At 38.2% G+C, this 20,078-nt stretch overlaps 1 protein-coding gene and 2 long non-coding RNA genes across 3 annotated transcripts in view; 1 reads left to right on the forward strand and 2 right to left on the reverse strand.

The window, feature by feature from the left end:
• The window catches only part of LOC116695523 (uncharacterized), a 6,123-nt gene extending 2,130 nt beyond the window's left edge, over positions 1 to 3,993 (forward strand). Inside the window, exons 2-3 of the long non-coding RNA XR_004333486.1 lie at positions 482 to 490; positions 3,983 to 3,993. This is a non-coding gene — a long non-coding RNA (uncharacterized LOC116695523). The remainder of the gene's footprint in view (positions 1 to 481; positions 491 to 3,982) is intronic.
• Positions 1 to 8,231, reverse strand: part of LOC116695522 (uncharacterized) — an 18,229-nt gene extending 9,998 nt beyond the window's left edge. The window contains exons 1-2 of the long non-coding RNA XR_004333485.1: positions 7,459 to 8,231; positions 1,955 to 1,961 (exon numbers count right to left, since the gene is read on the reverse strand). This is a non-coding gene — a long non-coding RNA (uncharacterized LOC116695522). The remainder of the gene's footprint in view (positions 1 to 1,954; positions 1,962 to 7,458) is intronic.
• A 16-nt stretch (positions 8,232 to 8,247) lies between these two features.
• On the reverse strand, positions 8,248 to 19,465 carry rgs5a (regulator of G protein signaling 5a). The gene is made up of 5 exons (XM_032525822.1): positions 19,310 to 19,465; positions 18,228 to 18,341; positions 16,621 to 16,682; positions 12,444 to 12,610; positions 8,248 to 8,658 (listed from the first exon to the last, which is right to left on the reverse strand). Exons 1-5 carry the CDS (start codon positions 19,351 to 19,353, stop codon positions 8,494 to 8,496), a joined length of 552 nt encoding a protein of 183 aa, XP_032381713.1. The 5' UTR covers positions 19,354 to 19,465; the 3' UTR covers positions 8,248 to 8,493.
• Between the last annotated feature and the right edge of the window lie 613 nt (positions 19,466 to 20,078).

A 20,078-nucleotide genomic window follows, 5' to 3' on the forward strand; every position in this document is an offset into this window, starting at 1 on the left:
CTGGAAAACTTGGGAAAAATCTTATTTTGCATTGCTAAATGTAAACGGGATATTAGTGGAATATTTACTTTCATTAGCCATGTAAACAGCTTAGTCAGAATATTGTCTTTTTCAAGATAAGGACAACTACTGGAATATTATGTGCATGTACTGTATATAGTCAATGATGATATTGCAAATGGTGTAAGCATTTCAATTTGGGTTTAAGATAACCATTTAGGACAAAAACAAACAACGTTTTTACACTTCAACACAATACACTTAATAATCAATGTTTTTTACAATGCAACACACTTCAACTGATCTCTTTGTAACTGTTATATTACCAAACAACCCATTCAGAACAGAAAACGGAGCAATGATCATTTCTTTTTACAAGTTTTTTTCCTCAGCAAAACTGTATTGCAAGGTATGGCTTAGCTTTTCAGCCTTATAAAAGTTGCCACATTACTTCAAATCATCCAGTATGTCGAATAGGGAGGAAAATAAAGTGCAGTCTTGGAAATGGACAATTATGTTTGTACTCCCTGCATTTTAGATGAAGTGAGGAAAACAAAAACAAAAAATATATGCCAAATGAGCATAAACCCTCACTTTGACTAATGACAATTTTACCTTTCCCACCAATAATTTGTTATGTTACCACATTCTCATTGGGTCTACTCCTGCTCTGTCTTTAATGACGTTGCTGGTTTAGTCATCTGCACATTGCGTTAACTTTTCGTTAATCACACCAAAGAGCAAGGGAGGGGTAAAACCTTTACAAGTACTTTTTGGTCAAATGTTGACCTGCATTTTCTCCAAAATACAAAAACTACAAACCCTATACAGCCCATTTTAAGGGGACAGGCACGATAACAAAACTATTTCTAACGTGAGTTTGCCAAGTGTTATTCGTACAGGAAGCTTGACTAGAAACGGAGGTGCAGCTGAACAGGCAGCCAGCGGGCCAGCGGGATGATTACCTGATAAGGAGCAGGTGTAAAGACCAGAGAGGGTGGCTGGTGTGCAGTGAAAGCAGATTGGTTTCTCCCCACTAGACACACATTGAGGGCCCTATCTTGCACACGGCGCAGCGTGGCACAGCACCCGTTGCAAAGCTCAACGCAAGCGTCTTTCCTACTTTAAGACTGTTCATCACACACATCGTTTAAATAGCAAATGCACCTGCGCCCATGTTTGCGTCAAGGGGTGTGCTGGTCTTACAGGTGTTCAGGTGAATTCTTGGCTTATTGTTATCTTGAGGCAGCGGGAAGTGATCCCGCCATTGATCAACAAAAACCTGGTCTAAAGTCAATGCATAAAATGCAAAAACTGAATCTTTTTTGAGTTATACGTCCCGTTGTGTCCCACAGATTTCTTACTCCGGGGCAAGAAGTCTGCATGGAGGTAGAAATAAATCAGGATCATAATATCCATCACTATCATGGGAGGAAGAATAAACCATTGGCCGACCAGGTGTAGTTGTGGATGAGGTGCCAGGTGAGGTAGGCCTGGGTGCCCATGCATTTTATTGCTGATTTAACCATCCTAAACGTACTGTTCCAGTATGCTTCACGCCGTGCACTTAGATCGTTAAAATATGGCCCTTTTTCAGAATCATGTCTTCTCAAGTGCACTATATATGAAAGGGCAGTACAGTAATAAAGGGGTACAGAAGGGGCACTCTCCATTCAGTCACCATGGATACAGATGGATGCTTTTGACACTTAGATGTAGAGTTTTATCTGATGTTTTCCTGTAAGTGCCCCAAACAATTACCATATAATGAAAAGTTCCAGTTTGGTTCCAACGTTTGTTTAGTCAACCAAAATAATATTTGTTTTGTTAAATTTATATGACGGTTCCTTCATTCTCCAACATGAGCATTTAGCGATTAAATGAACAACAATGGCATATATAGATCATTGCAGACTGAACTCACTGTTATTTTTGAGGCAAAATGAGACCCAACAATTGGGCTTATGAATTTGTCATGTAACCAACCACAAATTATACCACAACAGTAAAAGTCTTTTTTATTTTATTACGTCTTTGCACATACGGTTTCATATGGCCACTGAAGGGAGCTCTAATGGATGCAGTCATGTGTGTGGGGACCATGTGGCAAAGGCCATTATTTGTTGAGATGTACAGTGCACGTGCCTGGGAGTCCATTTAGTGGAAGCACCTGTGCAGAGAGTTAATCGTCCATCTGGCTGCAGTGGAAAACTCAAATGTTTGACTTTGTAGGAAGCGGAGATTGGATGACTTTGTCATTGCTGGATCTTCTGGTGTCCCTCGTCTGCTCTGCTGCCTGAGTTTCAGTCTCCTCACCTGTAGTCCCGCACTGCCAGACCTACCTCCACAGCGCTGTAGAGGTGGTAGGTCTGGCTAGAAAAACATGCTCTGGTTTATTGATATTTCCTAAAATCAATCACAATCGTCTTGGACGATGCCATACAGCACACGGAGCAACCTCGGGAAGGAACTTGTTTTGGTTGAACATGTGTTCGTTCAAAGGTTGTTTAGTTCGGGCAACAGAAAACTCAGATAAGACAGATAGTCTAGCTAGCTGTCTGGATTTACCCTGCAGAGATCTGAGGAGCAGTTAACCATAGTCCTCATAAATAGACCGGAGTTGTGCCGACACAAACATATTGCCCAAAGCAACGGGTATCCGGCCTAAATGAGTGACATCCTGCTGAATTTCTGTCGGCAACGGAGAGAAGTTCCGGAGAAGAATAACGTGACTATAGACCAGCTGTAAAAACTGTCTGCTCTCAAGATTCAATGCACATCTGTATTTGTTTTCATTACCTTATCTTCAATGACTGATAAAATGCGTGAAGATACTTTGTAGGTTTTACATATTCCGCATGGTCAATGCATCAATGTGTCTAAAAGGGATAAAATAAAAACCCTATGTCGACACTGGCTGCTCAAAGGACCTTCCTCCCATTTGCCCTTATTTTTTCGCTTTTTCTCCCCCCTACCCTCCTCGGCTTTCTGCATTGTAGAGGGGTTCTCAGAGGACTCTGAAGCTGCAATTACGCTTACTGTACCTCATCCCAAGCTCTACTCACTTCATCAAGTTCTGGAGGCTTTGTGGCGGTTTCAAATAATTGCTAACGTTAGGTACACACACACACACACACACACACACACACACACACACACACACACACACAATTTAAAAAAGGGGGAACAAGTCAGTCCACTTTTGGTGGCAGTTGCTTAGCAATAAGGTTCCCACAAGTTAAACCAGGATAGCGATCATAATGTCTACTCAGTAAAACATCACTTGAGGGCAGAATGATTCTGACGTGGAAAGATTTGGCAGTGATGTTTCCTTCATTCTGAAGTAAACAGTTCATGCATTGTCAGTTCTGTTCACAGCTCAAACCTCAAACCCAGACCTTGGACAACTTGGGGGCGGACTGTGGACAGAATGCCCATGGGTATAGTTTTGTCAGCGATGGATCCCGCTGCCAGCCGCAGATTTCACCGGGGAAATGATAGAATGTGTTTTTATTTTCTCACATATACAAACAAATCATATCCCTTTCTCGAAAGTGTATAAAAAGTTCTGAGGCCATGAGAAGTCTTTGCCACAATCAAAGACTTGTGGAGCGTTGCCATCTCTCATGAGGAACTAAGTGAGCAATCAGCTTGCCGTGTGCTCAACGATCCTGCTGCACCCACGTATCTGTCTGTTAGTGACGCTTGAGTAAACACAAACAGCACTGTATGGTTTTATGGTCTGAATCCATCAACATAGATCATTTAAGACTCTGGGGACTACCAGTTTCTTTTGCCTAAGTGTAAATGTCAAAATGTCTAACTTTCTCCCATAGGTTGAAACAAAATCCAAAAAATGCATTATCATTAAACTTCCATTCAGATGTGTGTTTTTTATCTAAAGTCTGATCATTGTTTTTGATAGAGATTTGAAAGTGTCTGTTTTTGTTTGGAGGGCTAATCATGACTGTTGGCAAAGTAGAAAATATGAATCATTCTATGAAAAACTCTCTCTGGCACATTTGGAAGAAATTAGGTCATGTTGAAATGTAACACAAAGGAGGTTGGTAGTCAGAGTCATAAACTCTAAGCAGAGGTATTTATTGGGCTTTGTATCTGCTTCAATCTCAATTTATTACTTTAATACTTGGTTTCAAGAACACATATATAAAAACTGAACTGTTTCTGAAAATACTAATAGACATACTTTTATATCTGGCTTGTTATGTGGCAGTGTACTGTACATGTAAAAGCAATGAGATCAACAAAACTTAATCTGAAATGTCACTAACCTCCTTTTGGGACCAAAAGGCATCTGACCTTTTCTTACTAGTTCTAGGAAATGCTGTAGTAACGGATATGTCAATGCAAGCCTCTGATAGTGTTTGTGTTGGCAGCCAGTTCCTTATAAGTTTTTTCCGCTCTGTTCACTCATTTCTGATATTTTTGTGTTGACCTCTTCACATACTGCTTTGATATTTAAATCAAGCTTTATTAGACTACTTTACAAATGAAAGAAAACAATTTATCAAAAAAATCTGTTTTCTTAAAGTTGTTTTCCTATGAGACCTTGAGGGATTTTCTCTTTTGTTTTATAGTCCGGTTTGTTGGATAGTTACAAAGATAATTCCAGAAGCCAAAATCAGCTTTAAAGGCCAAGTAGGTGTCCATTTATAAGGAATTTGAAAACGTTTGTTCCCACTCATATTACCAATGTTGTAACATTTTCACCAGATTTGAAAGATTAAGTTGTGCCTTTAAAATGGGTGGGAAGCCAGTGTGGGATCATGTCAATTGTCACTACACTATAGCAACTCTGGTTTGGTTACTTGTCCAGGCTACAGTAGATAGGGTGGTATCTTAGGGGGATAGCACATGACACCCTGCTGGTTAAAAAGGGCAGCTGGCAGCTTTTTTTTTGCATATTAGACTACCACTGTAAATCCACAGACATGCTAGCTCTGGGAGGCTGGCATGCTAAAATGCTTGTGTAATGTCAATGCTAACAGGCTGAACATGCTAACACTTGCTAATTAGCACAGAACGCAAGTTACAGCTGAGGCCAACGTACTTTGTTAAAACAGTTTAAACAGACTGTTCTCATTTACTGTTTGAACTTATATCTAAGAAAAGTAACATTCAGTCATTTTCTTCAGAAAATACTCTTTCAATTGAACAAATATCTTATTGTTTCTCCACCCGTTCTCGCTGAAGGTTCTTTGATTTGACAAATCGGCCTAAAGAAATCCACCAACAGTGTAACACTATTCCACTAATCAAGAGGTGGCGGTAAAACACCTAGATATGCTGCAAAGCATTAGCAAAAGCAGGGAAGAAGAAGAATGCTAGCAAGTGACCATGGGTGGGAATAATGCAGGATTTGAATTACTTAAAAAACTTTGCAAATGTTTTATAAGGAGGGAAATGCTTGTGTGAAGTTTGTTAGAGCTGAAGGATACACAATGCGTTTTGGTGAGTAACACTGAATGTAAACAGAACTTTTGTTGGTTTACAAGAAAACTCCCTTTAACATTTTTCATAATTAAAATACCAAATTTGGAGGACGTTGTGGCCTCCTTATTGGTATGTGTTCGTTGAGCAGGCTACGTGTTAGTTTTTCATCGCAGTCTTAAAGACTCGAGTCACGAGATGCTTCTAATCTACACATTATGAAATAGGAATTACATGAAGAAAAACAAAGTGGCAGTTGAAAATCAGGAGTTTCCTTTTTTATAACAGTAAAACGATTCTTGGAAGAGTCCTTGCCATCTCCTTGTTCAAAGAATCATGAATTCCATTGTTGTTTTTAAGAATAACTTAGACACAATATGTTGTAAATAGTTGATATTTACACAAAAAATAAATACATCTTCAGGAAATTGTATGCATATATTTTTATGTGGTTGACTACAGAACGTACATGCAAGGCTACATCAAATAATTCATACTCAGCACTGTTAAAGCCCTTATTGAGTTATCTTTGCCATGATTGTTGATTTGTATGACCCTTAAGGTTATGACACCAGACTGGCTAATCTGTGCCACAATAAACTTGTATTGATGCTGTTTAGAATTGAAGTAAATCTCTCAGAATCTTTTTTTTTAGATTTTTTTGTTGTTCCAATGAGTAATGAGTACATTGACATAATCGATGAATAAATTGGCATGTATGTCACTCCTGATCAATTTTGCTTTTAGTTTTTGATTAGTGTACAATACTTGCATTTTAGGGAACAATAAGGACTTAAAAAATGCTGAATATCTAGATAATAATATTCCTGTGTTGGTTAAGACATTATGCTTCTGTTTAATATAAAAAAGCATAAAAGAGTAAATATAATCACACTTTATAACTGCTACATTCAACTAAATGTATACATTTAGGACACTTAAACATTGCACACCACCAAATCCACCATCACATCTGTCTATGTCTCTGCTTAGTGTAAGTTAGGTGAATACCAGTGTTTTACAGCATGTAGTGAATAATAACTTGTGGTTAAAGTGGAAAATAAGAAAAGTGAAAAGCACACATAATGTCAGATTTATAAACTGTGACTATTTTGTATTTACTTGTCTGATTGCAGTGCCACTATTTCCTAATAATTCCTTTGTGACTTTACGTTTTGATTTGTGCTCCATGGCTTGTGATTGGAAAAACCACAACAAAATAATGCTCAATAACCAGTATTGGCATTATTTAGTGCTGCAAACCTGCAAGTTTTGTCTCCCATGTTTTTCACTGGTGTAATAAAGACCAGGTCTGGACCTTTTTTGCAACTTGTCACGCATACTTTGGTATTATTACCTCAAGGGAAAAAACCTTTCTCGGTTAAAACCTCTGCTCTGTTCATTTCTTTTTTCAGATTCCCTCCGACTTGATTTTCCCATCCTAGCAACATGCAGTTAAGTGGTAGCCTAGGAGCTTGACCACTGAGCCAACTAGCCAGCACTGTTCTCATGGACGGCTCTCACAGAATGTATAACAGCCAAAAGGGAAAATTATTCGGTCTGTATGAGAGAAAGAACAAAAAGAGACATATGTGATAATCATTACTCGTAAATTGACACTAGTTACAAGTTCTTTTATTTAAATGACAAAATATTTGGTCATTGCTGGGAATTTTTTTGTGAATCAGTCAACTGTGTAACTGTTCTATTCAGAGTTTCCCAATGGATTTCTTTCATATTGTCCAGGCACTCATCATGGCTTAGTATTATTATTATTATTATTATTATTATTAATAATAATTTCTTGGGAAAACCACAAAGTAGGCTACTTAAAATCACTGACGTCTAACTGAAAAAGAATTTAGGTCTGTGGAAAAAGGTGGGTCAAACTGGGATACCTATTTTTACCCCTAATAGACAGATTTGACCATTTCTGTCTATTCTTTTTGGGGTCAAGCTACACGTTGGCAAAACTGCAAAAGAAAACTTTAATTTTTGTTACATTACATAATTCTGATTGAGTTCACAGTTTGACCCCTAGTAAAGTTTGCTTCAACCCAATCAACCATCCACACCAGTGTTACTCTAAGGCATGGTCATTTTCAGGCATAGGTTACTGTCATGTTATTTACATGACCACAGTTGAGTAAAGTTAAATAAAATGAATTATTAATAAAATTGTCAGTGGATTTTAGACTTAGGATATCAAACAGGTCTGCATTAAGGCTCTTTGTCAGAACGTCATCCTTGGAGTATGCTACAGAATGCATGGCAGTCAATGCGGTCAAGCTTTACTCAAAACTATGTATATATGTCTAGACAGGTCTGGCAAAACTGCAACAACACCTTTCACGTGTAAGTCAGACAATGTTTTCAAGGGATCATTTCACCAGTATACTTTTAAGTATGCATCCAAAAGTTCAAGAACTAATTTAACTGGACAGATTGAGTTATATGTTGTTAATAGGAAAACATTGGTGTCTGTTTTGAGGTGGACCCATTGTGTACAAACGTATATATGTGTGTTTGTGTATGTGGGTTCCTGTGTGTCTTCATTTGTGTGAAAACCAAGCAGGTTTTTGAGGCCATTTTTTGACAAGTGAGGTCCTTCTGGGACCTTTTGTGGGAGACCCTCACTTCTTTAAGAGGATAGGGAATACCTGTTGTCAGTGGAAGGTCCTCACTTGTATAGAAGTTCAAAAACCTGTGTGTGTGTGTGTGTGTGTGTGTGTGTGTGTGTGTGTGTGTGTGTGTGTGTGTGTGTGTGTGTGTGTGTGTGTGTGTGTGTGTGTGTGTGTGTGTTGGTTGGGGAGGTATAGGGTAATTTCAAAAGGCAGTCTTTCACTTTAGTTATATTCAAGTAAGGAAATATATCATCTCATTTTATATTATATAATATTAGTCTTTGTTTCTCAAGTTGTCTGAGACAATGGTAGTTTATTAGAAAGATTTAACTTCAAAAATGTATTCCGCATTATTTTCATGTGTACTAACTGCTCTTTGAAACCTCCCCGACCCCAGCTCCTCAGACTGTGCTCTGGCTTAGTTAACCAGGAGCTCCTGATACTGCTCAGAGCGAAGGAAACGACCGAAGGAGTCTTTCTCCATCAGGGCGAAGATCCTCTTCTGGGCCAGGTCGAAGGTATTAGGGGAGAGATCAACCAGGTTCCTCAGGGTAACATCCTTGGTGAAGTGATCAATGTTCACCTGTGGTGGGAGGACAACGGATTATGCTGTCAGAAATGCGGAGGATGAAGACAAAGTGCTGATGGCAAATATGAATACTGATGATGTAGGTATTTGCAGAAATGTAATTATTTGTCTGCAAAAAGAAGACTCAGACAGATGAGGAGTAAGATGCCTTTTCATCATCATAAACCTAAATTTAGATCTCGGGAGTATAATTGAGGGCAAGCCCTCATTTTCAATGTGGCCAAGATAACATAAAATAAATACACAGTATAATTTAGAACACCATTTACAAATGCTGCACATACATAAATATTCAATGCAAAGACTGTAGAAATCAATAACAATTACGAGCAATCAACATACAGTATGTACCAATAATACAATCGCAACGCAATCCAGATCAAATTAACATTTAAATGACTAAAAGCAATTACATCCAAAATCATGAGTATTTAAAACCAGTGTTCTAAACTGCTCATATGTTGGAAGATAACTGAATTTAAATGATTGTTGTAGGGTGTTCCAGGTGGTTGGTGCATTAAAGAAGAATGCCGATTACCCTAGTTCTGATTGAACCCAACCGGCTTTTATATCTTGTTTGACAAGGCCCTGAGTTACGGTTTAGTTCTGAGTAACGGATCAGAAATATAAGGAGGGAGCTTACTGTCAATGGCCTTAAGAAGGAACACCAATGGTTTCCACGTCTTTCTGCTAATGAAGATAGACCCGCTTTAGCATAGAGAGCACAGTGATGGGTGTTTTAGCTCTCTCCAGTGATAAATCTTAGAGCGGAGTGATAAATTGTGTCCAGGCGTTTGAGATTAGGTGGAGCAGCACTTCTATAAATATCATCATAATGAAGCACTGAAAGAAAAACAGCTTCAACAATTCTTTTTCTGCTTGATGAAGGGAAGCAGGATTAGTTTTGTTAAAGGCATCATAGTTTCTTTTTCAAGTTAATGATAAGATTATCAATATGGTATAGAAAAGAAAACGTCTTTTTAAACCAGATGCCAAGATATTTGTATTTGGACACACGCTGTATTTTGATTCACTTGCAGTGTGTAGAAACAAGCTATCATCAACAAGCTGAAAAGAATCTGCACTGCAATTTATAAATGTTTTTTCTGCATAACGATGGACATGGCAGTCAATTAAAGAAGAAACAATATTATTACTATGAATGGAAAAAAGGACAGGTGCTAGAACTGATCCCTGTGGGACCCCCTTAGAAATTGGCAAGAACAGATGTTTGATGTTTCCAGATGTTACACACTGAGCTCTCCCGTGTAAATAATTTTCAAACCAATCACATGCCTTATCATTTAGCCCAATGTTGTACATGTATGGAAAAGCATGGGTCAACCGTATCAAAATCTTTTTAAAGGTCTACCAAAAGGGAGGCACAATACTTGATTTCATCAAGGGCAGATCAAATATTATTTCAAACTAATGTAACAGCTGCAGCAAACACAGGACTTTCACCCAGGAAAGCAGGGGTCGTGTCCGGTGTGTGTCCTTAACCGTCCCGCTACAGTAGCACGTCAGGTAAGCCGCTTTCTTCTTTAACCGGCCCTTATTTCCACGTGTCATAGAACCGTAAGCCCACCCACGACCTTGTCCTAGACTCGACCGTCCCGTTCCCGGGAGTCACATAACTGTACGCCCACCCACAAACTTTCAAACTTTTACCCTAACAGCATCAAAAGGGACGCCAACAGTCCCGACCAAGCACGTGTTATATGACGCTAAAGGTCTCCTTGGTTGTCATATAACGACAACCAAGGCACCTGACCAAGCGTCCGTATGTTACGAGATAGGAGTGTGGAAAATACGACACCAGAAGAGATGGGGTGAAATGAAAAGTTGCAGATCTGACTCACGTTAAGTGCACAGTCATCACTGAAAATGTAGGGTCCTGAGTATTCCCTCTCAAATATCTAGCTTCAACAAAATGTCTGTTTACTGCCAGACAAATCTAAAATTTTGATTAAAAAAAGTTGTATTATCACAGCAATCAAGATAAGAAGGTAGGGGAGCAGTTAATAGTTAATAACTTAATCAAATAATCAAGTTAATCAAATTTACCGCCTTCCAAAACTCAGGATCTCTGATGTATGCGATGGGACAATGGTGTTGTGGTTTGGGGTATTTGTTTGGGTGTATGTTTCCCTTTCTTTGGCCTCCTTGTGTTTTTGTCTGTTTTCTCCATGGTCCTGTGTTCCTGGCCTTGTCTTGTTCCCCTGTGTCTGTTTGTTCTACTTTCTGCTTTATGTTGATAGTCCGCTTCCTGTCTTGTCTTGCCTAGCTTCACTTTGCGCCTGTCTGATTGTCCTGCCCCGCCCTAATGTGATTCACCTGATGTCTCGCCTGTTCCCCATTACCTTGTTACCTCTTGTATTTAACCCGTGTTTCCTTTGTCACTTGTTAGATCATTCCAGTTGTGCGTCCTGTCTTGTTTGTCAACCTGCTTATCCCACGTGGTTGCTACTGTGTTCCTGATCTTCCCGTGAGTTTTTTCCCTGTGTAATCTCCTGTTGTTTTGCATTTTCTCCGGCTCCTGTGCCTGTCTTTTTGGATTTCGGATTTTGGGTTTTGGATGCTCCCCTGGACTTTTTTTTTCCTAGTGGGTTGTTGTTTTGTTAACAGACTACAATAAATCCCTGTTTACCTGCTCCTGCCTGCCTCCGTATCTCTGCATTTTGGGTCCTCACCTCACCATACTGTGAAAAATGGTCCCTAATTCCCAGCTCAAAAACTCCCCAGGCAATAATTGTTTCAACTTAGTTTGAAAACATAAGATTGATTAGTGTATTAAAATGATTTTAGGCAGGATACAATTTAATTATTCCCTGTCGATTTGAACTTGCCAGTTATGTTTATGCTTAATCAAATACAAACATGAACTACATCATGTCCTGTCTGCTACAAGATTATTCCATGGAAGAAACCTACCAGAGACCTCATGTTTACAACAACTGGTATAACAGTCCGACACTGATTGTTACTCTTGGGAAATAAAAGCAAATACATGTATTACCAAAAATGACAAATTAAGACATTTGACCGTACCTATGGTAACCAGAATATCAGATAAGTGTAGACCAGTACAAGGACCAATTCCCCTCTAAAATACAGTGTAGAAGCTGTTCACCGTGGTACAGAGTCTGAGTGCATTCCCTGTCTATAACTAATCAGTTTACAACCGAGCATGTCTGTATTTCTCCTCTAAACATTGGTTCAACTGATTGGGTAAAGACTCTCACTCCTTTAAATGGATGTTTTGTTGTTATACAGGAAGATTTGTCTCCAACAATTCATTTTCCCTTCTTTTTTTATCTTGAATACAATGTTAGTGGAGTAAAATGCTATGGAAAATTTGGACAATCTTACTCATTGAGACTGTTCACGCATTAGTGGCTATAGTACTAATGGTCGGAGCAATGCAGGAACTGCATGTATGGGTGCGCCTAGTTCAACATTAAGAGAGATGGATCGAACAACGCAATATATATCGTATGCTTTGAGGGACTCATCATACCCTGTTGACAACAAATTGAATACATTACCATCATACTAAAGGAATGTAAATTAAGCATGTTGAACTTTGCAAGAGTAGTATGAATTTGTCTTTGTATATTTTAAGTATTAGAATGTTGCCAACTACCAATTTTCAGTGACTTATATTACAATGTGAGCTCTTAATTGAATCGTTCCATCATGAAAAGTATGTGATTCATTCAATGAACTTTTTCTATTCAAGTTGGTGTTAAAAGGGGTAAAAACCAAGAATCCCTGACCTCTCTGGGTCCCTCAGACTGGATGAAGTCTTCATAGATCTTCTTGGCCTTGGCGGCCATCTTGACGGGGTTCTTGGTCTTCTTGAAGTCCTCGCAGGTCACCCAGAACTCAATGTTCTCATCACTGAACTCAGACTGCAGGAAGCTACGGAAAGCAGCCAGACCATCTGATGGAGAAAAGGAGATGGGGAGTTAGAGAGAGAAAGATGTATTGACAGGCTAGAATATAGAACAAGTGATTTTATGTATTAAATGTACTGGCAAATGTATTTGAGACTTTTCAACTAAAGTCATGATGGGCTTACTAAAGCATAATATCTCTTGCAAATGATAAGTTGCAACATGGTTAAATAGGAAAAAAGTGCATCTAATGACACAAGTTAATACTCAAGTTCCCCTCCAACTGTGTTGCTACAGTAACCCATTTGTCATATACATTTCTAAAATACAGAAGTAAATCCCCAAGTAACATAGATGAGTCAATTCTTAAGTTGTTGAGTTGTCAGCTCAGTCCACAGACGTGTTTTCATTCATGACACCTCCCCCCTGGGGACTCTCCTAAAACTAACAGATTTCATCCATGCCAACTGCTATTATTAATTAGCAAAATGTTTTACATACAGCACAAGAACAAAAAGGAATTAAACGTGAGTCACAAGCTGATGTGTCATTTTTATATATCTGTGCTTGGACGCTGTTAGTCACTGTTAGATGGTGCTTAATACTATGCCAAATATCACTTGAGCCATTGTGACTCTTATGGTAATGGTTCAGTCACGTTTCAATAAAACCATTACGGAAAGAAAATCATTTTCAACAGACCAGCAATATATCATATCATATCATTCCATATCAGCATGTCTAAAAGCTCTTAGTTCATATTTTGCAGAAGTAATGGGAAATGAAAGCAAGGCACAATTAACATTATAAAATAGTGGCATGAACTACTCAGGTTTGGGTTTTTTATCACGTGTGTGACAAATTGTATTGTCCATTTCACATTTAATTTCTTTTTAATTTTTTTATTTTTAGCATTAGTTTTCCAAATACTTTCTGGATGGGCCCAAAATAGAGATCAGGAACAAGTGGATGTTTTATACACTATAAAGGGAGTGAAAACATTCAGAAACCTTTTTAAAACTTCCCAAGCTATTGTATTAATAAAAATGTTAATTAAAAAATAAATTAAAAAAAATCAGCCTAAATTTACTTTTACAAAAACAAACAACTAGGCCTACTGTACCTTTTGTAAAAAGTTAAACAGACTTGTATTTTGACAAATGTAAAATCACAGTGGTTATTCCAAGATAAGGATCCAAAACAAGACTTGATAAAACAACCACTCAGTTCAGCGAAGAGCATTGTAGTTCAAGATAATGCCTGCGAAAGGTCCCATTGTCTGAATGAGCATGTGCTGCAGATGATAAGCTTTCTGCTGTGGCCTCAGGCTGTTATCTGCAATCTAAACGGCTAGTTTGGTTCAAAATAGCACGGAGTCGCAATCAAGCTGCAGCTCTTTCTTTCAAAGACCTTCAGTACAAGGACTCACAAAAAGACACAGACATGCACACACAAGCGCTGGGGACAATTAATGGCTGTTTGTGTATCAGAGCTGCAATGCAACAACCAGCCCAGCAGTAAATGTAGCCTTACGTGTAGGTTTTGATGCTCATGCATTTATGAATCTACAATAATTTACTTCCACGTCGGCAGCATTATGCTACATTTTCTTTTAAGACTAACTTTAATTTCAGTTTTCATTAACTTCACCGACCTTTGTAGTTTGACCATAAGTAATTAAACAGCAAACTTTCCTGTAGTTATAAACTGAAACAACTAAACAACATCTTTCATTTTTCTGCAAGGGCAATGTTTCTAATTATCAGCGAGTAGTCAAACATTATTTAATCCCAGTTGCATTATAAACATTGCGTTATGCAATTTTTCACTTCAAGGCAAAGGAGGGGGGACAGTTCTACACCTGAGAGAAAACACCTCACAGAGAATCCCATGGGAATTAACAAGAGCGAAGCCATAAAGAATAATGTTAATGTAAAATCTCATGTACAATACATAAATAATCACGATGCAGCAGTTTGCCGCAACTGTGCAATAAATCAACGCTGGTGGAATCATTTAGACTTCTCCCTGGAGATGTTACCATAACACACATAACCTCCATGGACGGATACACACACAGATGCATACACACATTCATGCAGGAGGAACGTACAGTACATCTGTCTGCCCTGGACTGTGCTGAAGGAGCCACTTAGAAAGGTTTTTTACCGCCCACTGAGCTCTGCAGAGGAAATGTTTCTCTGTTCACACGTATCAGATGGTCAGTACCATCTGTGGATCTGTTTTGATACACGGGCAACTTAAGTGACGTCTTAGCAGGAGAGTTCACACGTACAACATCGTTAACCATCAGAGTTAATCATCCGTCTTGCTGGCTCTCTGGCTTTCTTTGCACTTTGTGAAGTAAACAGTGGAGCCAGTGGTTGCTTTCTAAAAAGTAGTGGTTGTTATTCTCCCCATGAGTAATGCACTTTTATTAGTCTACACCTACGGTTTAAGCCATCATAATGCAACTTTATCCCCCCCGTGAAATATGATTAGGTAACAATTTTACATGGGCAAAATTATCTTTGGGAGAAATGTGATCTTAAATTACTTCATTTTGTAACATGTAAGACCTTTAATCTTTATCGGAGTTGGGTATTGATTAAAAGTCTGAGAAATGCAATAAAAGTTGAGCTGAACTGTGTTAAATGGCAACTGCAACTGTTTTGAGCGAGGCGTTCCTTGACATGCAATCCTGTTTCAAAGACGAAGGGCATAAAGTTACATTTGTAAAACAACTTTCTTTGTTAAAGAACCTCTGCTGATACACATGTATGAAGCATATGTTACAGATAAATATGATTGAGCAATATCTCGCGACAGGCCGTGGTATGTTGTGATTATATCACAGCTAAGGGACATCGTTTGGGTTGACGCAAAACAAAAACAAACTAACCGATCAAGGCAGCAGTAGAGCAGTAACTCCCATGTTCTGCAAGTTAAAATGACTATTTGTCAAGGGACTCTTGTGGCTTCGAAAAGAGCATGGATAACTGCTGCATGACGGCAAGGTAAAGCTGTGAAAATATATAAAAATAGCGTACACCTAAAGGGATACTTTGCCAATTTTGTGTCATGGCAGTGTGTGTGCAAAAATGAATGGCTTCCCTCTGTGGCACCAGCTATCACTTCGCTAGTCGAACGTTTTTTTCTCAGACGCAGAGTGACACCTATTGTGTAAAGGAATCATGCGTCGTAACCGTGGTATCTGATAATTATATAACAACTATAAAACAATAAGATTTAGTTCAGTTTATGGATGTTGTTGTAGATATTGAGGTTTGAAAAACTGATTTATGCAGAATACGTTAATTATTTATCTCTTAAACTTTCTTAGTAGTGCTGTTTCTGGTGTTACTATTATGGAAACCAAATGTTGTTAGGTGTAGCTGCTCAAACAGTCCGGACACCAGACCTCAGGGCAGGCAGGCTCAGAGTTAAACCAAAGTGCCGGCTAAGACTGCGTCTTTGGATAGTATAAAATAATAATGCTCTAATGTCAACACAGCAGAGACAAGTAATAGGTTACCGTAACATGTGAAATGTGTTCTATTTTGGGATTTTAACATGGAGGATTCTTGTTAGAAGAAGATACAGAGCTGCAAGACACATCTGCCGAGTCACGTGGGACCGGAACAGGAAACTTTATATCTAACTAGTACATTTGCTTTAATGAGAACCCTCAAAGCCATGTTTTCTGAAGAATATGTGAGATTTTAGAAATGTTCAGAAAGTTGTGCATATAAATGTTAAACAGGAACAAGGTGAACTTTTATCAGTCACATCAAACAATGTAAACAAATACAGAGATAATGAGATAAAAATAAAAACCAACAGTTTCAGTGTACTTTTATTGATCATGCTTTGGGGACGAACATTCCTTTATGTGGACACAGTCCCATGGTGACAACAGGTTGTATCCTCCCAAGATTAGCACTAAATGTCCCGATTAAAACTTGTACTTTTGGTTAAAGATTAACACAAATGAGTGTGTGTGTGTGTGTGTGTGTGTGTGTGTGAGAGATAGTGAGTAAAAAAGAAGGTAACCTACAGCTGTTGTTCAGGACTCGGTCCAGACTCTCACGCCACTGAGCAGCCTCCTCCGGAGTAGGCCTGCACACAAAATACCTCAGTTCAGTCTGGGAGCTTCAGAAAAAATGGTTCAAGGAATCTCAAAAAGTTATAATAATCCATAAATAAGTCTTTATGATGAACTAATAGATCATTAAACTTTATGTACCATACAGGGTGAAAAACAACCAGCTATCAGACACATTTGATGCGAGTATCCAGTTCCTGGGAACAACGTTACATCCTTTGATCTCCCATTCTGCTGCGAGATTTAAGTCTGGAAAACATCCACTGAGAGTGGAGTGTGTCTGGCGTATGTACCGCGCCAAGCACGGCGCGCATTTAGACATTTGGCTGAAATTATAAACAATTTAAAAGGATCAGTCGATATTCGGAAAGTGCATGGCCTTTCTCTCTTCTTTAGGAAGAGAGAAGAAGAGAGAAAGCGGTTGAGATGTTTTCCCAAGTTAGAAAATGATCTGGAAGGACCAAGGACAGGTCAGTAAGCGGTGCGTTCACCCACTCAGGTGTGTTATTAAAAAAGCAGAACTGTCGTCCATCGTTTATTGTACAGTTTTATTTTTTATATGATCTCAAATGCTTAATGATCAATTTGCATGGCAAGCTTGTGATTCATCTTTACAGTGTGGGGGATACAACGTGGAACATATCCACGGTAGTTATACATGAAAGAACAAAGAAAAAAACAACAACTCTGTACTTGGATGGTATAAAATGCTTTTAAAATGTCATAATTGAAAGAGAAAATTAAGTATCAGGACAATTGCAAATTATTAATATGAGTTGCAGTGGCAGAGAGATAAAAAAAGAGTGTACTGTCTCAAAATTGAACCATAATGACTCTTAAGGGAACTAACAAAATAAAGTCTCAGCTAAAACCTCGCTGATATCTGGGGAATACACATCCAAAATCAAATCAAAGGATTTGAATTTGTGGGGTTACACTTCTTTTGTAGATTGTCTTGTTGTTCTTGTAATGATGCTTATACTTTATACTTTATTCTAATTCCTGTTCATACTTTGTTCACACACACACACACACATATATATATATATATAGTATAAGATACAATATATATATATATATATATATATATATATATATAGTATGTACATGCTATATAAAAACAAATGCCATTGCCAAAACCTTGAGATAATAAGAAAAAAGCTGATTTGAGCAAAAATATTTTTTTTCTTATTAACCAACTTAAGGACTTTTGGCAACACAATTTCCATTATATTTTAAGATATACGTTCCCTAACAAGATTGCTGAGTACATTGTATAAAAAAAACAAAAGTAGTTCATCATCTCAAAAAGTAAATTATTTCTAACCCAGTGGTTTGACGGGGATACAGTACGTTACAGATGTATCTAAAGCTTTGGAGCATCTAACACTGACGCGTGAGCCCGGTCAGTGTCTGGAGAGCTTCACGCTCCTTTCATCTCCACATCTTGTACCTGCTCTGGGCTTGGCTCGGCCACTTTAGCATCAAGTATCTGGTTAACACCCCCCCCCCCCGTCCACAGACATTAATCTCCCAGGAAGGCAGGGTAAGAGACTCACTTCTGCGGCTTCTCTGGCTTCTTCTCAGTCTTCTCCGGGTAGGGGATGATGAGATCGATGCCATTTTCCGGCTTCTGCAGTAAAACGCCCAATTTAGTCTTGATCTCCTTCGCCCTGGATGACAGAAAGCAGGCGGCTTGTGTGAGAAAGTCCTTTGTTTTATCTTCTTTGACACAAACCCCTAAATAATCCAGTTATATTTACCTGACCTTCCATCATATCTATCATCTTCTCTCTAAAAGGACTCTGGTAAATTGTATTCATACAAGACACTTGTAGACACATTTACAAGCATGTCAGTTGGCTGATTAATCAAATTGGAAAGAAAAAAGTCTTAGATCTTTACAAAAAATGTTTTATGTTATACTGAATAAAGAGGCAGCAGGAAGGAAAAAGTAGGGGTTGAGGCTAAAAAAACATATTTTTTTAAATTGTTATTCAAAGAATTTTCTTTTGAATTACAATACTTTTTTTTTTAATCCAGTTAGACCGTTTTATTTTGGAGATTTAGTCAGAAAGTTCTCATATTCAGTAACATAACATAATGTGGGAAGTTAAAGTTATCTACAGTTACATTATACTGTATATCCTGTAAAAATGCTATATTCACTGTTTTATATTTGAATCAAGAACACAATCTGAATTGCATCACATTTCAAAACCATTATTAATCAAATGGTGCAGGTGTTTTGTTGCATTTTGACTTGTCTGAACTTAAAATAGTTTTTCTTCTTTTTCAACTCAGGTTTCTCTCTTTCCTTACCTTGGGTTTGACTTCATAACTCTTCTACTTTCTAATCTGCACAAGCTATAGCATTAAAACAGATCTGATGCTGCTTTTTTCAGTAAAAAAAATGTCCAGGAAACAAAAACAAAAATTACTGTTAAAAGTTTACAAATGAACATGTCTGACGACAGCAACATGGACTTACAATTTCGTTTTTTTGATCTATTTTGACAAAGTATTTGCAGAGGCCCTCTCAAGACGGTTGAAATGTAGTCAAACTTTTTTTTATCTGAACCACATCAGAGGAACACACTGATAAGACATGACAAAGGTAAAGTGATGATGCAGGCCTCACCTTTCTCGGCAGGTTTGGGGTAAGGCAGCTAATCCTTTACACATTTTCCAATGGCTTCAGTCGTAGTATTTGAGAGTGATTTCAGTCTTCCTGTTAGCTCAATGTAAGTCTTAGAGTCCTTTTTCTGTTCTGACTCTGGTTTTCAGCACATGGAGAGTTTTATACAGACACCCCTTGGGCTTTGGGCCAAAAGCTAAGCCAATCAGACTGGAATGTCTACTGGCTGAGGAAGGGCGGGTTTTTAGACGTGAGTGGTCTGTTTGCTTTGAGGTTTCAATTCACTTACAGAGTCAGGAACAGTGTGCAGGATGCAAACATGACTGTGAACGTTTATTGATATTATATATACCAATATTTATTAGATTGATGCTATTTATCCTCATGTCAGTAAGCTTTCATTAATACATTTCAAATTAGGATTTTGCATTTGTCAGGAACATTCATATAATTCCTATTTGCTCTATTGTTCTTTATAGCATATCTTGTTCATTAGGAACATTTCCTATTTTCTGCTAAATGTCTCCAATCTACAGGGTCAACGCACATGCTGGATCTACACAGACACACACAATCAATAACAGTACAGTTATCAACACAGTTATTATACTTTTTATTATGTCAAAGTGTTCATGTTATCCTATATACTTTTTTGTGCATGTTATAGGTTTACAAAGTGAAAAAGCCCAAAGTCCATCCCAAAGGGACTCACCATCTCCAACAGAAAACACTGTTCACAAAATGCTCCAAACAGCTCTGTTGTAGTCCAGCC

Source organism: Etheostoma spectabile, chromosome 9 (genome assembly GCF_008692095.1).
Source record: "Etheostoma spectabile isolate EspeVRDwgs_2016 chromosome 9, UIUC_Espe_1.0, whole genome shotgun sequence".
In the NCBI taxonomy this organism is placed as follows: domain Eukaryota; kingdom Metazoa; phylum Chordata; class Actinopteri; order Perciformes; family Percidae; genus Etheostoma; species Etheostoma spectabile.

Coding starts and splice junctions, on each gene's coding strand:
- rgs5a (XM_032525822.1), bottom strand. CDS start 19,353: ATGTGTAAAGGATTAGCTGCCTTACCCCAAACCTGCCGAGAAAG. Junction 16,683..18,227: donor AAGCCAGAGAAGCCGCAGAA/GTGAGTCTCTTA, acceptor TTTTGTGTGCAG/GCCTACTCCGGAGGAGGCTG. Junction 8,659..12,443: donor AGTCTGAGGGACCCAGAGAG/GTCAGGGATTCT, acceptor CTCCCACCACAG/GTGAACATTGATCACTTCAC.